The sequence below is a fragment of the Venturia canescens genome, chromosome 5 (genome assembly GCF_019457755.1).
Source record: "Venturia canescens isolate UGA chromosome 5, ASM1945775v1, whole genome shotgun sequence".
In the NCBI taxonomy this organism is placed as follows: domain Eukaryota; kingdom Metazoa; phylum Arthropoda; class Insecta; order Hymenoptera; family Ichneumonidae; genus Venturia; species Venturia canescens.
The window spans coordinates 9209969-9231283 of NC_057425.1; the positions used below are offsets into that span (position 1 = coordinate 9209969).

The window sequence follows — 21315 nt, forward strand, 5'->3', positions numbered from 1 at the left end:
ACATTCCCGTGGGTTCGTTTAACCGTGAAAATAAACGCCCTTCTTTGCATGATTATCGAATAACAATACATTCCCAGTCTCTCTCCTCGGGGACTCTCCCTCGATAATTGTGACAATGTCACCATAAATTGAAGGCCTATAACGCGAATGCTAATTTTTCAGGTGGCGCTTCACATGCCCAAAATTTCGACGGTTCGGAGGCTCCTGGCAGTTCGAGCATCGGTTGGCCTGCTCGAGCTAAACGAATCGCGAATTGAATTCGACGTGTGAAAATAGTCTTTTCCTTGAACTCCACTAAAGCAGTACATAAAAATTCTTACCGTTTCTTCGATTGTCACAAATTTTATTAAAAAATATCAAAAACATTGAATTGCGAGCCCTTCCCTCATGTTTATTAAAAAAATGAAATTTCGAGCTAACTCAATTTGAAAACAAAGCAACAATAATGGCAAAACTCTCGCCCTGTAAACGATTTTTTCCCATATTAAAACGACTACGATTTGGTCCTTTGAATGCCCGTCTGGCAAAGCTCTCGCAGGGGAGTCTTCCGAGAAGTTCAATTGAAGAGAAATTTCGGAGGGATGAAAGGGGAGGTTTGCTCGCCTGGAGAGGGGGTCCGAAGGTCTAGAGACTTAATGCAGACATTAAGTGGAGAGTGGAGAATTAAAGTGAAGGAACGAGGAGCAACCCTTGCTCGAACCTCAAGTGCGTTATCGCTTTTCCCCCCCTCGCGGTTCCTCCTCTCGCGTCGAGGACATGCATATCTGCATTGTATGTTTTAAAATGTGTATTGGGGGGGAATTAGGCAACAGGTTGTCCCGGGGCTTTATTAGGCACCGCTGATGGCGAATCGGCCGGCCCCCTGATCACGTAAATACGCAGACACGAGTATCTACGCGCGCATACATTCGAACGGATACTCGGGCGCGTATCGCTAAGTGCGAGGGAAGGGGGACCCCTTCGGGTGTATTACACCACCACGTTCGAACTCGTGCGCCGCGTGGATAGGCCTTAATACGAAAGATTTGCATAATTACGATATACCGAGTGTAAATCGCGTGCGAGAACTCCGGCTCGATCGAACCTGTGGCTTTTTCGTGTTCTCGTTCCTCTCTCACCCCCTACACCTGCCCCACGCACGATATTTAATTAACCCGTTTTAATCGCACTGCTCACATCTAACGGTCGTCTAACGAACGAACGCGCGACGATCCCGGCTGGTTTTCTCTATCTTTAGACGAATCTTCAAATTAAAAATAGATTTTTCTCACATTAGTGGAGGGACGAGGTGTTTTCACGAGCAGCGCTTTCATTTAGTTGGTATCGTGAAAACGGCGCTGAAGTTTGCGACGTTCGAGTCCAACGAAGCGAAGGAAAAAAAACATTTGTACTTCACGAATTTTTGGTTTGACGGAGCATCGGTCCAGGTTGAAAAACTTGGAGTTGCAAATTCGGCAGGGAACGAAATTGGAGAATAACTGGAATGAATGGAGGGTTTTTTACATCGTTTCGTTGGACGTTGGAAAGTTCAGCGTCGTAAAATGTGGGGAGATGATCGCGACTTTTTTTTCGAATCAGAAATCTTCATTGACAGGGTCAGAAGATTTTTCAGCGAGAATCTCTCGCAGTCGGGAGCGAAGGAACTCGTGAAAGGTCGAATTTCTTAGCGCCTTCGTAGAGCTCTCTCCGCGGCTACGATTCCCACAAGCGCCACACCTTGACCGCGATCGTGTACATCGAGTTCTCATCCTTCCTATTTACGATACACGTTGCCAGTGAAAAACGGGTTTCGTTGGGCCAGTGTTGGTGCGAGAGTCGAGTTTAGTGATTTGGCACAGGCGCGCGAGGAGCGAGCGGGGCACCGAACTGGGATCGCGAAATCCTCTCGCTCTTTGAATTCTCAAAGGAGATTCGCGCTCAGGTATATTCCTGTCGCACGTATCCCGAGGACTCGCGACGAAGGAAAGGGGAGCGAGGGAGACGGAGAAATAAAAAGGATATAAAAATTCGTGTTGGTACACGGCCATGTGTCTCAGCGTACGCGAGGAACGACCGTTGGGTCTCTCTTCCGGCTGGTGTTCCTTTTTTCGAGCAGCTTTGTACGCGCCACTATAAATATACGCGTATAAGCACATCCACGTATACGTGCACACGCGGCAATATTCTATACACGAAAAATTCTATAGCGGATCGAAAGAAGCGAGAGAGCGAGCGAACCGAAGACTTTATCCGTCGATGGACAACGCGGGGTCGCGATGGGGCTCACGCGAGGTTGAGGGACCGTTTGTGCGGACGGCCAGGACGAAAAAAGGACACGGAGATCGGTTCGCGGCCCCCCGAAAACGACAGAACGAACGACTGAGATCGTTGAATTTGATTCGAAACCGATACAACTATTACGGCTAACGTGTGTAACACGGGCGCTCAGAAATGTGCGCGTTAGCGAACGTACGCGTAACTCCGTTGGAATAAAAAAACTCGTGTTTCTCACAGGAAAAGTATGCGCGAGGGGGAGAAAGGAAGAGGGCCGAAAACGAGAGCAGGAAGAGATAGTAAAGTCTTGGGGTGAAAGAGCGAGAGTTTTTGAAAGACTTGCGACGACAGTTGGAAGAAAAGCAGGTTGTCGAGTTTCGATCTCCTTTATTCTTCGGTTGTATAAACGCTCACGGATATTTGTGTGTTCTGTGTGTGTGTGTGTGTGTGTGTGTGTGTGTGTGTGTGTGTGTGTGTGTGTGTGTGTGTGTGTGTGTGTGTGTGTAATTTGTTTGAAACTGTCATGCTGTCATTCATCGGCGCTCTTTCGTCGACACGTCCGTACTTATCGCTTACACACCCTCGAGACACCCCCTTAGTCGTCTTTTTTTTCAACGCTTTTCTTCTTCCTGCCATTTTCGAGAAGCGCAATTAGCCTCACGCGATTAAAGAGACCGTGGGAGATGCGCTTGCGCTTGTGTTCGTGAGCCTTCGCATATGTGCGCGGGCTCGAGGGAGAAAGGCTCAAACAATGAAGAACTTAGCGTCGAGACTGTTGAAACTTTTGTCTACGCTCGCGGTGCTAACGACCCTCTCAGATTCTCCTTTTTTTCTCTCCACTTCCACGGACCACCTTCCTTTATCTCGTCTTTCTAACGGCCTCGCACACGCTTACGTAACTTCCAGCACCTGAGAGACTTTGGACTCAGGTAAATTATTTCGAATCGCTTCGACCTCCGATTCATCGTTTTTTTTTACTTGGAAGCAACTTTTCAAAGTTTGTCCTCGCCGAGCGGGTCGGGATGCTGGGTGCGGAGATGGAACACTCTGCTCTCGGGTCAAGTGCTCGTGGGCCTGGCAACAGCGTTGAGATTCGACCGGGACTTTTTCTCCCGCGATAATTCGTGCAGTTTTTTCAATCAATGAGGACTAAAAGTTTCGTTAGTTCCTCGAGTTAGAAGCGGGTCTCCAATAAAATATTAGCCGTCCATGTAGAAACGGGACGTCGAAAATTCATTGGGAATTGTGCAACAAAAATTGTCGCTCGTTACTCGAAGTTCGGAGATTAAAGTTTCTTTCTATTGCAATCGATAACAAGAGTCTGATGCAGTTTTCATTGAGTCTGCGATGAAAATGCTGAAGCGTGCGCAAACTCGTAAGACGAAGAGACATTAAATTATATCCCCGCGGATTCACCCCAAGAATAAATATCAAGGAAGAATAAACACCGACCGTTTCTTAGATAAGTCGGATGGTTAGTGCTCGAAAATTTCTTTCTCTGTATCCGCATCGAGCAAACAAAATGGGCCATTCCGAGAGGATTGATCGTTCGCGGCGAACCGTTGTTTTTTTTCCTGAGCCCCAACCGTGCGTGCTCCAATGCCCGCGAGCCGCAAAGGATTCTCAGAGATAAAAGAAAACAAGAAAAAGAGTGCTTGTACATTGAATAAAAAGACGATAGCGAGAACGGCGGTAAGGAACGAAGGGGGGGGGGGGGGAGAGAAATGAAAAAAGGAATGAAAGAGCCCGCGAGTGTATAATCAAACGAGAGGAAAAGAAAGAATGAAAAAGAAATATGGCCGCATTAGAAACGAGATTGGCGAGAGGAGAGAGATACCTGGGGGGTAAAAAAAACGCCATGAGAAGGAGTACCGAGTCTGGCGGGAGTCTGCGCGCGAAGAATCCCAAGGACTTCAAGGTCTCCTGGAGCAGAAACATAAAAAGAGAATAAGAAAGAAGCAGCCAAAGCAGTATCTCCTCTTCTTGGCGTTCTCGAGGACGAGATCCTCCGGTTATGGTCGAACGAGTTTTCCCTTTTCTTCTCTCTTCAGCATCGAGTCTGTAATGGGGGCTGACGAGAGGCGAAAGAGAGCCAAAAGTGAGGAACATCTCTGGCGGGGCGCGGGACCAGTCACGGTTTTGGGACTAGCGACGCGGTCGAGGGAACTTTCGGAGGGGGCGGGGGGACGAGGGGAGGGCAGGTGAGACCAGCGAGCTCCTCTCTCTCTCTCTCTCTCTTTCACTCCCTTTTTTTCATCTCTTCATTCTTTTTCTATCGGTGCCCACTTTCGACTGTACCTGCGACCCTTTTTTCGCATCCGAGAAGACCGAACTTAACAACCCTATCGAAAACCTTTGAATAGCCCCGGAGCCTCGCGGGCCGTTGAACAATGCCCCTTTAAACAATACGCAAAACTAGTTTTTCCAAATCGCATCTAATCATTGGCCGATCATCCAAAGTCCAGTATTCAATCACTCCGGAGAATCGAACTGGTCCCGGGATACAACGGAGGATCGGAGAACTTGCACGATCTCATCGAACAACGCTTACCGGCTTAAGTGCTCTGTCACCGAATCAAAGTAGGAATTTAATGAAACGCGTCACGCTGCCTTAAATCGAGCGTGAGTTCACGACTCTCGAAAAACACTTAACTCTCGCTTTATTTCTCCAAGAGCTTGTAATTCGACGCGTATATTTCAAATTGTATATACAAATTCTCAATTTCGCACACACACGCACTCGTATCATTTTATATATTTCTAGCGTGGAGCGACATAATGCCAGGCTGTCACGTATATCCACGGCGCACAACAAATTTCTAGTATACCGCAATAGGGAGTATTATATTTCTTGGTTCCTGCTTCCTTCCGAGCGGGTAGTCTTAAAGAATGACGAAAGGAGCGCGCGCGTTACCGAAAAAATGCTCTCCATTGATGCTAAGCCAGCACCCTGGTTACGTACAGTTGGTCACGTGGTTACGTGACGCGTACACACTCAAGCTTTTCTTCTTTCACCCTCTACACGTACGAATCGATGTGTTCGCGTGCTCCTGTGCGTGAGATATTTCTCTCTCACTTGTTTAGTCGGTATAGTGCAAAAATTCGAGAACTTTTGATTTATATATCGTATATTGAATAATACGAGGGCACCTTTCGAGGTGGCACATATTATTTCTCTCTTTATCTCGCGTGGCTTCTATCGCACTCGAAATGTTTTCTATGCCGCACAGAAGTTTGCTGGGGTGGTTTCGCAGTGAAAGGGCGTAAATCGGCTGGCACTGAATGTGCCAATGGGCACCTTCGAGCCTTTTCGTTTGCTCGGGTATGCTCGGATATGACACTACGAGGGCTAGAATTTAGCGGGAGAGAGGTGAAAAGAGAGACGGAAGGGTACGGTACGAGGGACCAGGAGGCCCCGCAGGACCCAACCGACTACAATCAAAGGTGCATTCAGAGCAAAGAAGTCTTTCTCCTTCTCCATCTCTCTCTTTTTTCGTAAGAGAAGCTCGCTTTTTGGCACAAGAGGGTCGAAAAATATGAGCGGAGTCGGAGAGAGACGGAGAGCGAAAATTCGGAAGGGCATTTATAGCGAGACTCTCGGCTCTCTGAAACACGTCGCGGAGACAGAGCTTAGCCATGCCTCGTTCTCTTTCTCGCTGTGTATTTGGAGCAGCACACCTGCCTCAATGCTCGCGTGTTCCCATGCCACGAAATTTCTGTACCGGCTCGAAATTGTCGCTGCTCTTCTCTCTCTCTCTCTCTCTCTCTCTATTCCCTTCTTTTTCTTTCTCCATTCGCACTATAAACGCGTACACACATTCTACGAGCCTGTCACACCTTTAGACGTTCAGAGCTCTTAGGCGCGACTTGTTTTTGGCAACCCAGTTTTGCACTCGCGATATACGTGTTTAAAAGCATGCTCGCGTATACCGAGCGGCGAGGGGGGAGGGGGGAAAAGATTTTTACATATGGGTGTACGAAGAAGCAAAGAAATCATCTGTAGTGAAAAGAAAGTGAGAAGAGTCCCAACTTTGGAACGAGTCTTTTGAAGGGGCGGGCAAACGGTCGCGCGTGTGCGCGCACCCAGAGAATGAGAGAGGCTGGAGAGCAGAGAGAGAGAGAGAGCGAGAAAAGGACGAAGGTCCGAAGGCGAAAAAGGTCCTTGAATGAGGTTGCTCAACCTCGTCGTCCAGTCCCACCACATTTTCGCATGGCTCTCTTGATACGAGAGCAAACACACGACCCTGGGGTCCTTAAGGGCTCAAGATGATCTCGATGGAAGCTCGATACGCCCTTGTGGCTTCGACTGTCCAATTTCGCATGCGGTTATACCCGCGCGATTATTTTCTAACGTTTGTGTTTTTCGCTCACGGACTCACGCTGTGAAGCTACTCCTTGCAGAGGCCTACTACGGTCTCTCTATTTTTTTATATTTTTACGATCCCCGCGATTCGTGGCGTCTGAAATTGCTCGTTCGAACGACGGAAAAAAGGACCGGGGTTTTGAAAAACGAGAAGGGAAGAAACGAGGAACGAAAAATTGCGCTTGACGAAACGAGCTATGGAAATGCTCGTACCGACGACCAAGGGCGCCGAGGGAGGGGTGGCACTGCGGACGGAATCAAGATCCGATTCCGTTCAGACTGAACTCGTATTTCAAATCTTTTTAAGATAGATCATGCCCGAAGGATCGTATTTTATGGGTGTCTAAATTGGGTCGACTTTTACTTCCCAATTGGAGATGTTATCACTTTAAATTAATGGCAGAGTTATTAATTCGAAATTCTCGCATCAACAAGAGAGCCAGAGGGATGACGAATTTTGTCGAAATATCGAAAGACAACTTTTTCGTTTATTCTCCGACTCGGTGACATCATCTTCTCTATGAATGCTTTTGGTACCTTCCCACTCCAGCGATTTTCAGCCCTTGAGGGCAGATGTATTTCGCGTTTGCGCTCTCTTCGTATTCTCCTTTTCCACTTTTGTTTCTCTCTCTTTCTCTCTCTCTCTCCTTGAAGCATCTCCCGGACTCAGGCCCTCCATCAGTAGGCCCTAAAGAACGTCTCTATAGATGTATCGAACGCCGTAAACGTACTTGGGATCGGGGCTGCTTCCGACATTTTTTCGCGCGGCAACGTCTTCGCAAAGCTTTCCCCTCCTCCGCGGCCCTTTTTTCATTCTCAACCACCATCGGCTCTCTGGCACTTGTTCATTTTTTTCGCCCATTCTTTGGAACACGCGCGCACGCTTTACTCCCTGGCAGAGGCCAACGTCCGGCGACGAAACCCCGGAAAAATTATTCCCAAAGTCGTTAAACTTTTACGACACGTTTAGTCCAATTGTGTGGTTATCCCGAGACCCTCAACAACACAATTTTATAGTGTGCTTGACATTTTTGTTATTCTCATATGAAAAGACTGTTAACTACTGTGTCCCATAGAATTTACGTTTTACTGCCTTTTTTTCGATTTTCCTTCTTCTTTTTTTTTTCTGGCAGAACTAATTGAGACTTCGGGGCGCAGAGATAAACATTTTGACCGTTTACTCAGCTCCCAGAAGTCAAGTTTTCACGAATCTTTGTTCCTCCGTAGCGAGGGCTGATGTAATCACAAAGGTGTCGTGGAGCGAGTCGACGAGAAGCTCGGAATGATGAGAAAAGTTCGTGCTCTTGGATAACGTTACTGGAGAACGATGTGACAAAAAAAATATGAAGAAAACATTTTCTCGGTCGAAGTAATTAAGGAGAGTGCGGCTGTACCTTTTTTCATGGGAAATCGTGCGAGGCTGCTCGGGGCTGGTTCGATTCGAATTTGCTTTGCCTCCGAAACGGCCGTTCATTTTTGGATCATCTCGATTTTTCTATGTTCAAGAAACCTTCAAATTTTTAAATCTAATTTCACTGATTTTCGTCGTTTTTATTTCGTTTGTAGTAATTTTAGATTTTTTGTTTCTCATTCAGATCTGAAGGGTGGAAGCATTTTTGAATTTCGTCGCAATACTCTGAGAAACCGTTTCCTCAAAATTTATCATTCGGGATTTCGGGGTGACAAAGTATTTTCCTCGATTTGGGCAAGGATTCCTCCAGTGACATTTGAAATTTCAACGATCCTGAAAAAATGATGTCCCTGGTAGAAAAAGTGTACCGTCTGAAGCTTTCATTTGCAGCCTTTTTTTATTCCGATCCCCAAATATTTATCAAAAACTCTTAGCAACACGTGTCGACCCTTCAGTCGTTTCCTGGGATATCTGACCGTTGAGAGATCGGAGGCGCAAAGGGTTGATTCTCTCCGGCCCTTTACACCGCTCGTTTTTTTCTGGTGGCTCAAGCTTTTTTTCAACGTGAACGCAAGTGGAAATTGGACTCACGGAGATAAATGACGTTTGAGGTTTTTTATCGAGAACTCACGACGCACTCATCAGTCCTAATTTGTCGACACGGACTCGAGTCAATCGTATGACGATTTTTCTCCCTTTTTCTTGCTGCCTCTCGTCACCGATCCCTTTCGTCGTGCCTACAGACGATCCCGGACGTCCCTAAACTTGTACACCGCGCGAAAGGGTATCGAAAAACTTGCATTTTTTCGAAGGCTTACACTTACAGAAAAAATGCAAACAGTTTAATTTTTAATCCTAATCTCGAATGATGAACACTAAAAATGAAGTCGCCGAGGACCGATTCTGTGATTTCCATACCGGAGACCCCCGTCGTCGGCATCACAAAAAAAAGGTTTTTTTGGCTATGTTTGCTTTTGGGAAGCTCAATGAACCGGCGATTTTGATCGATCGTTCGCCCGAAAAAGTCAATTTTCCACCCAGAAATCGTTGGAATGCTGGCAGAGATTAATCGATCTCACGCAACCGAGAGTTATGGCTTGGTGAATTCGCTTTTGATTTTTCCTTGCCAGCAGGTATTTTGGGTCGAAGGATTCAGTCATGGGAATCGCGATTTTTTTCGGCGATTAAAAAAATGGTATTATTCGTCGCGGCTCGAGGGGCATTTGCATGTGAAACATATGTGCGAATATGAACGAAGCGCGGTGATCGGAGCCTTGCATTAATCGCGAGCTATTGTGCAATACTTTAGAGGCGCATGCTTATGTAGAGTTTTCAGTACGCAAGTTTTCTATGCGTGCGTGAGGAGTTGCAGGGCTCGTAAAAATCCAGATCGCGATCCGATTAGCATAGTGCGGTTATGGCGAACGGGAATAAGAATGAAGATGAAGAAAATACGCGTTGAGAGAGAGAGGGAGACGGAGAAAAAGAGTCGAAAGAAACGCTGAGAGAATAAGGGAGGCGGAGAAGGCAAATCGCTCAACCCCTTTCAGCCATGCGTAATAGAAGGCCTTAAAGTACAGGTAAAACTGCGCAAACCCTACGCATACGAACCTCGTGGCCGTTTCTCCTAAGAATTTATGTATAAAATCATTTTTCCTAACAGACAAAAGGGCGGGGAGGACCCTCATTTTTTCGAGTTAACATTGCACGAGAGTTTACTTCTTTTTACACTCCGGCGGTTGTCTGCTCGGCGCACTCGTTTGCTAATCGGTGCAACCGTCGAGTTAATTGTTCGAGGGCGAGAATTTTACGATGTAATTGTTTTTGGAGGAAACTCTAAGTGCGTAATTCATCGTTGGACAAGTTTGTGGGCTTTTTGTTTGGGGTTTCGAGGTCATGTGCTTTATTATTGTGGTTTTACAAATTGTTTCGATGATCCATTCATTTTTACGGTTCAATTTCATCGAGGGAGTTTTACTTTATCTTCTTCCCTCATTTTCAATTATCCCAACTGTTAATTACTTATAATTACTAGTGATTAATAAATAATTAGATAAATAATCATCGATGAGGAAAATGGTCGAAACGATTCATCAGAAGCTTCAACAGCTCGCGACTTCGTTTTGCATCGATTTTGCAAATTTTGCACCACCCCGTGGCTTTTCCGCCATTCTTTCGTTTCATTCTAACCCCCTTTTACTACTCTATCAGCAAAATTGTATAAGAATTCAAAAAATTTCTTACGAGCCACAATAAATTGTGTTAATAAAAAAAGAAACCCGCCTGATGCTATAACTTCGATTAAAAAATCACAGAAAGCCGAATTTCAAATTCGACTCCAAAGTCTCCAAGGCCCAAGGGCATTTAAATTTCCCTGCCTGATCCCCGCCCCAGAGACGAGGATAGAAAAATAAAAAAAGTTTGTTCGGTGCGTACTCACTGTCTAATTGCCGGATTCACTATAATAACATCCAGAATTGATGGTGGTGAAAAATCCTCGGCACGTTTAACGCAGTAGCACAGAACCTTCGTTACAATAATCAATGGAACAAACAGAACAATTTTTTTCTCCCAATAAAACAATAATAATATTTAAATAATAATAATATTAATATTAATAATAACTATCGGGCACTCCACGATGGGAAAAAAGTAGAGTGGACTAGAATATTTGAGGTGGCATGGCAACCTCACGAGCGCGAATCGTCGGTACGTCACGTCGCGACAGCGGTTTGAACTTGACTGAAGCAGTGGGGGTTTTAGCCGGGGCCTTATGTAGCCTTGGGTCGGGGGAGGGGAGCGGAAAGAGGGACGGAGAAAGAGAATGGAAAAGGAAGAGGGAAGATACAGGTAAGGGTGGCTTTCTGGCTCTCGGGCCCTTTCGCAGCTCCTGGTGGCGCGGTGCGCCACCTAATTTTTCTGCACTCTCCCTCACACGTCGTATCTCGGACTCTGCTGGCCACTCCAAATACTCGATTGGCCGGGCTCGCCCTCTGCGAAGTTACAAAAATTAATGTTCGCGTTACGACAATGCTCTCGTCGAGTCCCGTTGACTTTTCTCGGATCCATTTTTTCCTCGTCAATCTCAACTTCGAGTGGTTCGCCAAATTTGGAAAGTCGACGGAATTTTAATGAGTTTTTGGGACTCTTTTTGATCGAGGGGTTTGTGTTCGTGCAACGAATTTCAATGTCAACTTTTTCGCTGGGTTTTCAGCAGTTCACACTTTTTGACGTCGTTTTGCACCATTTTTTTCGCATCTTCCTGCAGTAAGTGCAGATGCACCGGAGAAAATGTTTGCCTGGATTACCGGAGGGGTGGAGAGTCGATTTTTAAGAATGATTTTCGATGTATCGTTGGATTGGCTGCGAGCAATTATTCGGAGCTGCCGCGCATGAGAGGATTTGCTGGATCTTCCTTGCAGGATATTGCCAAGATCCGATTTGGCGGTCGGACCGAAACCGTAACCCGATACATACTTCATGCAGGCATTGATGTATAGCTATAGATTGGCGAGACTCGGCGCGCGCCTGGGAGGATCCTGAGGACTGGAAAAATGGAAGATTCTCCTTCTCTCTTCCTCGACGATCGATCTTGAGCCTGTCACCACCGAGAAGAATCTTTGGAGGAAGGAAAAAAGAAATCCAAATCTTCTTCAGCCCCATTCAAGACGATCCAGGTAGATTCTCGATCCAGCTTTTACGCCTCGTGACCAACTTTCGAGGTAAATACTCCACCCTCGACTCCCGCGCGCGCACGCGACCCGCCGATTTTTTCTTCCTCTCTTGAGCGTAAAAATCATGAAAAAACAGCCTTCCCGCTCTGGGCAGCTGAGATCGCCTCGTGCCACGCGCCGGTATTCGAGAGACAAAAGAAAAAACATTTTTTTTATCATTTTTTCTCGCACATTTTACTTAATTTTCTCATTTTTTTGGGCTCGACAAACAATGTATGTTTTCCTGGAGACTGTCGCGAGCGGTGGTATTTTTCGTATTCGTCAGGGAAATTTGGATTTTAAGGTAGCTCATGCACGAAATGACTTTCTTAAGAAAGTCTTGAAGTTTACACAGAGTTTAAATGACTAGTCGACTCACACGCATATTAAATTTTGAAGGGTTCGTCTTATTGGGTATTGAGACAAATGTCTTTAAATACGAAGAAAAATAAACAGGATTATAGGAAGTATGCGTAAAAAATCGTTTATCTTTCCACGTAGCGAATGAACGCTTCTTTACGAAGTTTATAAAAAACATACCCAATAACGACATGAAGTATATAATGACGGTCTGGAGAAAAATTTGAGACGATTGTAATAAAGATAATTTACGTTAAGGATTGAACGAAATTGGTAATGAGCACTCGACAACCTCGCACGTTTGCTTATTTCGGCATTTTGTTTCTTCTTGGCTTGGCCCATTCCTGTCATAGCCTTTTGCCTTTTTACTAAGGAAGTTGAAGCGATATATATAGGACATGATACGAAAAATACATGAGATTTCATTATTCCAAAATAATGAATTGAAAATTTACGTGAATCTTCTTGAATAGCGCTTAATTATGTGTGAAAAATTTGAAGAGGTTTCACCGCCTAGTAATCGAGGTATTAATTGTCGAAAATGACAAGGGCTCTTATGGAAGCTTTCAAAAAATTGCTAACTTCAACAATAAATATCTCAATTTCACGACGGTGAATCATCGGCATATCCCGCCGAAGTTTAATACCGTCTTAAGCTTTCTGTTTTAAAAATTTTTATGTGCAAAGTTGGAAAATAGTTTTAACATAAGATACGCTTCAACCTCCTTAAAACTTTTTCTTGATCCATTTCCCTTTGCGCTCTCTAAAGTGATTTTTTGAATTATAAGTTGGAAAAATTTATTTACAATTTTGAATTAATAACTCTGATATTAAAATTTAGAGTGACACGGGTATAGCTTGAACTCTGACTCGAGAAGCTAGTTCTCGAGGGCGGACCTGAAATTTGTTGGGCCTCAGAAGTCTCGGAAAGGAGCGAGCTACGATTAACTTCGAATACGTTTTTTCGGCTATTATTATATTTTTGAGGGGCTCTGCGAGTCTCTTTACAAGACGGGGTTAAAATAAAAGATCCGTTGTGTCGTGAGCAAAGGTAAAAGCGAGTATCGGCTGTGCGCGAGGGCCGGAGACAGGGCGAGAGAGAAAAGGAGAGAACCGGAAGTGCGAATTGTCAGGGCTCCAGCTTCTTTCGTCGCTCGTTTCCGTCTTTCTGTCTTCGTGCTGGGACAAAAGTTCGTTCCGTAGCAAGCCTCGTTTCTTATTCACGTCGACGTAAGACGGGTCTCTCTGGGAGAAAAAAACCGAAGAAAAAGAGATGGCAAAGGGACGAAAAGGGAGGAAAAATATTTGGGCAATCTTACGGCCGTTAAATTCAAGAAATAAAAGCTAATCCGTTGTCTTGGTCGATTGTTAAGCCGGACGAGCGCAGACTCCCTCGGCAAGCTTTTCGCTCCGGATATACACTCGGGGATAAATCGAGCGGATAATAAATCAAGGAAAACTCACCCGCGCTCCATCCATTTTTTCCGTCTCTAAATCTCTGGCGCGTTCTCCCTCCGACTCCCATCTTTTTTCGAGGCGCACCCTCCAGTCGTAGGACCCGGTCTCGTACGAGGTCAAAAGATCCAATTACTCAAACACCGTTTCGATATGTAGTTCAGGATGCTCGGAGCTCTGGAAAATCGGTAGCGAATATGAAAGGAAAAAGAAAGTAGAGAAATGGGAATAAAGAATAATAATATCGAGGGAAACCACATTTTGGAGCGGCCATATTTTCAGGAGCAAAAAACCACCCCCTCACTCCGGAGAAAGGCCAAACCCTCGATCTCCCGAAGACACTGGACTCCTCTTGACGGATCGATTCCTCGACGATCACCGCATCCATTCAAGCTCCAATTTTTCTCAGTGTCCATTTTCGTTGCTTCCATTTAAATATACAAAAAGAATTATCCTCACAGAATATCTATATATAAAACTGTGAAAAGAAATAAAATAAAAGTGTAGCCTCGAACTGACAGATGGCATGTCCTCTTGAAAATCGATATTCATACCGATCCATCCCTATAAATAGCTGGACTAATCTCTTTTTCATCTCCCTTTTGCATTACAATCTTCCCTCTTTCTCTCTTTTATCTCGCTTCCTCACTTGCCCACGTGGTGCTTCCTTCGATCGAAATTACAGGCCTCGATGCTTCGGGACAATATCGAGGAGAAAGTTTGAGAGAATGACGTTGGAATGAATCCTTCTATGAAGCCTTTCGAATTTCGATCACTGCGCAAATTATCGAAAACTTCGTACAAAGCTAATTCAAATTTGTGAAAAAAAGTCGACTTTGAATGAAGTTTCATCGTTTTTTTTTGGCGGGACAAGGCTTTAATGAAATTCATAGGTTCGAATTTTTCTTCAATTCGCTGCGAACTCTCCCTGCGACTCGCCAGCATCCAACGGAGTCCGCGAGGTCTTGATGGATGTTGGGTTACCGCCTCGGACCATTGACGTGACGTCAGAAACGATTTGTACTCGTCACTTCTAACTCGGTCACGTGCTGGAGGACCAGAGAGCACATTACCTGTATAAAGCGTATAGAAAGTGTACATAAAGAAAAATCTTTATGGTCGTATGTGCGAGAATGTAACACGAAAATGTGATGTAGGCCGGAGAGCTTAGGATCGGAGGTGAGCTGTACAAGGGTGCGAGCCGCCGTTCTTTTTTCTTCCCTCGTTTGATTAATTTTTACGAGGTTCAATATTCGCTGTAGCGCTCGACACAAAGTAGCCTCAATACGCCCATGAATCCCGAAAATGAAGAGAGTTTATCGCGCTCGAGCGCGCGCGAGAGAGAGAGAGAGAGAGAGCTACCCCCGAACAACAAAATAACAATTTTTCTTACAAAAAGTCAAGCTCCCGTCGTCTTTTTCAGCAGGGGGAAAAGCGGAGAAAACCCACCGTGAAAACAAGCGATGGGTGGTTCGTCAAAGCGACTTTTAACAAATCGATTCCATTTCTCGAGATTCCTTTTTTCTCCAATTTTTTACGAGTCTCTAAAAAAATGTATTTTTCTCGTACCAACGATTCGTTCTCCATTATTTTCTCGAGATTCTCTTCACTCCGCTCGGTCCTCACATCCCAATGGAGTTTCCTCGATTTCACGAGGAAAGCGAGCGCTCCAGCAATAAAAAGATGCGGTCCCGATATCCATCACGTTTACATTTCTGTTTGGATCGATCCTTTAATCGTGAAAAATTCGAGTCCCGAGAGAAGGATTTTCTTCGCTCGCACCGTCTTCCCCGCACGCTGTACGTGCCAGCGCAGCGCTGTATTTATAGTTTTATTGTATGCACAGCTCCAGGATCGAATTAACACGAGAAATTTCTCTCGCGCGAGCTCCCTCGACGCACACATCGCTATCTCTCTTGCTTTCATCACCGCGCGCATTTCGAGTCACCTTATTTTGAGAAAATCCTCCTCAGGTGCCCGCCGCGCGGCGCCGAATGATCCATATACGTCGCGATCGAGGGGCACAGCTTGGCAAATATTTTTCTTATTCCCCGACGTTTTTTCTTCCCACTTTTCGCACGTTAAAGTAGCCATCATTACACGAAACGACGAAAAGGGCGTAAGTCTCGAAACTCCCGGCGGAAAACTCAGCTCCGAACGACTTTTTCGACACGGATAAATCCATCGCATATTTCAATGTGTAATTTATACACACGGATGGACGGATCTGTAGATTTTGAGGCAACACACATTGATTCACGTTGACGCAAGTGTGCGCCGGATCGGCGAGCACTTCTTTGCCGCGTTCGTGACTATCGCCGTGCTGATGCATGCGGGACAGCTGCTGCTGCATCAGCTACGAGAAACGTCAACGTCAACGACAAAATTTTCCGTTCGCGATCCCGCTCTTTAAACTCATACCGGTATTTATCACACAGCATTAAACTCCACGCTCCCGGCTACCAAGAATTTTTGTTATTTACGGCTCGTACGAGATATCCATAAACATTTAACCGGGAGAATGAAAGTGAGAGAGTGCGAGCGACGGAGAGAAAACTACGAAAGCAAGCCCGCATGTGACGAATTCCGAAGCTGCAGACGCCCCATTTATTGTCTCGCGGACACCTTGAAATTAACGATCGCATAAACATCTTTTGTCTTGTAAGAATATTTCGACAAATGAGAATCCTCCACGAGTATTTATCCATTGAAAATAAACGTTTGAACGCACTCGTTGAACGAGGCTCGCAGAGCAGCTTTCCGGCTGATTTTTCAAATGATAATTTTCACTATTTTCTTAGGGAAATCGAGCGGAGAAAAAGTGCCCGAAAAGCTTCCATGATCGAACCACCACGGGACTCTTGTCCGAGCTTTTATTCGCTCCGATTGGCCCGATATTTCCAAATGCTTCGTCAAAAGGTAATTTAAAAAAAAAAGGTGAACAATCCACCCCAAATGCAATGCCAGCGGCCCGCCAGTCGCGTGGGGTGCCTCGGCATAATTGTCCGCGCGCGCGATCATAAAAATGTAAGTGCACACGGCCCCGCATCTGCATTCATTCCGTTCGAATTTGTTCGTGCTTTACACATATGGACTCTGCCGGTGGAAATTATCTCCGGAGAATTTGGATTAACGGTCATGCGTCGTCGGGCAAATGGTCTGTGTTGGAAAAATGTCTCGTGCGCGATGCGTCGTCGAGCACGCGTCCCGATACGAGAGACGACATTGACATATGTCATCGCACGAAAAACAATTACGTACACGTGTCCCCGTATTACCGGTAATTACACAATCGTATATAATCATTTAGTAGTGCTTAAAAAGTGAGGAAAAAATGGTAAGTGGCACAGGAGAAATTGCGATAAAAGTGGAAAAAAATGTGCCGAGCCAGAGTGGCCAGGTCGTTCGTTCGCTTTCATCTGCGCCATTATTTTATCGTTTGTCGGATCGCCGAATTCGTGTGAATCGATTATTCACCGACGCATTACCTAAAAGTAGGAAAGCGAAGGGCTGTAAAAAACGTAGCTGGAGAGTAAACACGTTTTTTGTGTGAATAAGGCTCGGAGGGGAGAGCTGCAAAGGGAAAAGGATTGATGACGGGAGTTTGGCATTCGTGAAAAAAATAAGAAAGTTTCCTGCTGCGGTTTCCATAAAAACGTCACGTTTTATCGCGATGAAGTGGAACTAACTCTGCCGATTTTTATGTCTTCTCTCTTCGGCCTACTCGAGGCGCGCGGGGGGACGTCATCATCGATCAAAATCGCGGCTAATGGGTCACGGAAAAATAGTTTTGCGCACCGAAACGTATCGGCTTTTTTTGGAAAAGTGGAAGAAAAAATGTTCCTCCTCCCCTCGTCTCGCTCGAGCTTCTTCACTTTTTTTCACCCTTACGCGTACGCAGCTCGTGAAAAAATCGTCAACGGAGCAGCGAAAGCTTCTCTCATCACGCGCATCCTCGCTTCGTTTTTCTTCCTTCGTCTTTTTGAGGGCGACTCGCGTGCTTTTTTCATTGTACGAGAGAACGGTGACGGATTATCCTTCCGCTTTTTTCCGCATTTGTTTTCAAATTTTTCTTTCCCAATTAGAGGCCCCGTCGGGACGTTTCGACGATCAGCGATCACCGAAGCACGGCGTCAAGGGCCTGGTCGAGAGGCTCCAAAACGTCGGGCTTAATTGTTCGAAATCAAAGTTGCGGAATTGATTCGAAATTCTGAAAAAAAAAAAAAAACATTTCGGGATAAAAGTCTCGTGCAACGGGGAAAAAGTGCCCCAGATTTCGTCCCGTCCCGTTAGCACGAAGAGCCTTTTTTCTCGGTTTTCTCCCCGAGCCCTTCGCCCCTCCACTGACGCGTGTGTCTCAATTCCACGCACATCTGCCAATCTAATTCCTCGTGTTTGAGTTACGCGCTAATGTTCGCTGGGTCAACATCGAGCGTAACGAGAAATTAATACGAGCAGAATCTTAACGGATGATCCTCCGCTTTCCCGGAATTTCACTGGCACGAGTCCGCACGACACACTTTTCATTGCGCGAGTCACTAAATCGTGCGGGGAATTTGTCGCAGGGACGCGTTTAATGATGAAAAAAGTTGTGGACAAAACTCGACTCTTTTCAGAGTCATTGTTCATCAACGAAAAGGGGAAAAAGTCTGAAACCGCGTTGATTCTTCAGGGATTTGTGAGCAGAACTAGAATCAAAGTGTGTGTGTGTGTGTGTGTGCGCGCGCGCGCGGGCAAAATGTCTTTTCCGCCCGTTGTTTTGACCCTCTTCCTCGGAACGAGTTTTCTGTCCGTGATCTAGATCGCGCGTACAACGCTCGCGAGTGTGTACGTGAGTCTGTGGATGAGAATAAAGTAACACGTACCAGTTTGAGGTGGCGCATGGTCGTGGGGTTCCCACGTCCGTCACTCGTCTTTCGTTTCCCCGCGCGGATTCTCTCGGGATTATTATCCTCCGGAGCAGCATCGAACGTTGGGCCGAAAGCGCTGTTTTTTCTCTCACTGCGAAAGGCGAAAGCCTGAGCCACGAGAGGGAGAGCGAGAGGGACGAGAGGCTGAAAAAACGGACTCGCGCCTCGCAGAGCATTTCATCCACGTTCTTACGGCTCTATTTGATCCACTTTTCACCCCGCAGAGGAAAACATCGTAAGAGAAAAAAGTGTTGAAAGTAAGCCATGAATTTGGGGCGGGGGTTCTGGACCGGGGAGAGGAAAATTCACGAAAAGCATTCCTCTCACCCTCGGAGAAGGAGCGTCAAGCTTCTTGCGCTGCGTAATGAGCCCCCGCGCGAAGGCATGCACCTGTTTGACGATCTCGTCAAATTTTCCTATGACCTCAACACCAATATTTATACTCGGCATTAAAGATTTTTTGCTTTGAAGAAGATCCTCCGATCGTTGCGTCGAGTGCTTAAGAAACTGGGCATCGAAAAAACGTGTCGCGGGAAAAAAAGGGAGGGGAAGATCGAGAACGAGGGCTTGATTATTCCCGAATCGTTAGCCCGTCTCCGTGTTGGACGACATCGAGCCGATGTCACGACGATTTAAATGCAAATAAAGCATTCACGTACGAGCGACTAAACGAGGCTTTCAGGCCTCGCAGGCACTTCCACACACACACACACACGAATACGCGCGCGCGTGTGTGAACGAAATCTCGTTCGTCAGGAAATGGAGAACTAGCTCAAGCCCCCATAGGAGATCACTGTCAGGAGCATCTCCCCGAGGGGCTCGAGTAAGACGAGTCCTGCCAACGAATATTCGGGTCGTGATCGCGAGCTTCGATCCCCATTCGCGCAAGCCACGCGCTCGCATGGTATCTGAAAATTGTTGAGAGTCCTGGAAAAACTTCGAGTTCGCGCGATCGTCGCTGCAGCTCCGTGATCGCGACCAGCACCTTAATTAATATTCCATCGCTCGACGGAGCCGCACACGCTTCTCTTCAAATTTCGATTATCCAGCGTCGATCCCCTGCTTAATTCCAGCTCAAATCTCGGGACACTCTGGGTATTGACCCTTTCGCACGTGCATGTTTTCAACTTGGAGACATTCATCCATATTTCAATGAAATTTCAACCATGCACGCACGCGCACATGCAATGAACCGAGAACGAAGTTTTTAACCGTGCGCGCGCGATCGTTACGAACACGTGCTGCACATCCTATTTCTCGTACCTTTTTTCCTAGAGGAACCATCCACGCGGAGGCTTCGTGGCGTCCTCGAAAAGGGTTTGGGGACCCTCAGGCCGCTTCCAATGACACTCCGATCGCTTTACTTCCCATACGAAAGCCATTTACACTTATAAATTATCATATCGATGGAATATCGTATTTTCAGTTCGATCGATCAAACTACGGAGATGAATATTAATGCCCAAATATTATGCTGAGCCGATTGGAAAATACGCTCGACAAGCTTTCTGAGAGATCGAGGGGAACGAAAAAACAAACTTTTGGCGTCCCTTTTATCAGTTTTTTGTTATTACACCGTCGCGTACTCGACGCTTAGGTCGCAATAAAATGATCGAAGACGGGGGAGGAGTTGGCGGCGTCACTTTTAACTTTCCTCGACAACGATTTACGACGACACGCATGATTCCGGGATGTTTTTCTCGCTTTATTTTTGGGAATAATCGAACGTGCGAAGAGGCACGACTGGAGTCAAAGTTTTTTTCCTCGACGAATTTTTAGTCTCCTCTTCCAAAAGGCTGCAATAAAATAGTCGGAGGTCTAGCGCGAGATTTTTTTCGTCCGCTTCGGAGATTTAGTCCGGGACGAAAAGTCCTGGACCTCGAATTGTCTCGATCGTTTCCATGCGCATAAAGCAAGGGGATTCATTGAGGAAGAAAATCAAACGAACTGCAGTTTGGGACGCTAAGCTACTTTTTGTTTCGAGAAAAATGTGCCGCAGGTTGGGGGTACTTTGCGATCGGGAATTTACGATTTATCCTGCTTCCATTGTTGGCGTTGGGACGATAAAATAATTGAGTAAGCAAGAGGGACACAGAAATAAAGAGGCGGAGAAAATATTATTTTTCGGAGGATCTTCTTCCACCCTTTCCCCAATCGCCCTATCTTCGGATATCAACCCCTTCGAGGACTCCCTGAAAAATGGGCTTCGGGATGCTTGACGTCTCGAAATTGCAGTGGGAAAACAAAAGCTACCGAAAAATGTGGGATTCGAGTGAGCCGAGAAGGAGAAAAGTGTCCGTGTGCGTGCGTGCCGGCAAAGATAAACACGTCAGTGGTAAAGGGTGTAAAAAAGGGCGCGATTGAAAAATCCAATATTTATCGCGGCGACGGTGGCGCAATCTCGAAAGTGCAGGCCTCACCGCGGAGACCTTTTTTCTCGTTAACTTCACGAAGGCTCGTCCTCGGCGCCCTGCCGCACGTACGCACACACAAAAGTTTCTCAATTCGCTTTCGAAACACACCCTTAACGCGCTTTGTTCCATCGTATCTGAGCGGGGTTGAGCCGAGAGGGACGGGAAGAGTGTTTTTTCGAGTGAGAGCGAAAAGATCGTGGAGAGAAATTGCTGTCACCGTGTCGCAGCAAACTCGAGGAAAGATTTAGCGCGCGCGCGTACACTCGCCCGTGAAAACCTGTACACTCGCACTTTTTCATTTCTCCCTGTGCGCCCATTTTTTCTCCTTCGTTTCTTTCCCATTCTCTCCGTTTTTTCGAGCCTAGCACCTTCGCCAGAAGCCTTTTCTGCTCCGCGAACCTAATGAGGCGTACGAGTCTCCGAAAAAAATGACGAA

The 21315-nt window shown here is 46.1% G+C and overlaps 1 protein-coding gene across 1 annotated transcript in view; it reads right to left on the bottom strand.

Annotated features, from left to right (window-relative positions):
- The window catches only part of PsGEF (Protostome-specific GEF), a 37300-nt gene extending 23431 nt beyond the window's left edge, over nt 1–13869 (bottom strand). Inside the window, exon 1 of the mRNA XM_043420214.1 lies at nt 13565–13869. Within this exon, the coding sequence (XP_043276149.1) occupies nt 13565–13625 (61 nt within the window). The 5' untranslated portion in view covers nt 13626–13869. The remainder of the gene's footprint in view (nt 1–13564) is intronic.
- Between the last annotated feature and the right edge of the window lie 7446 nt (nt 13870–21315).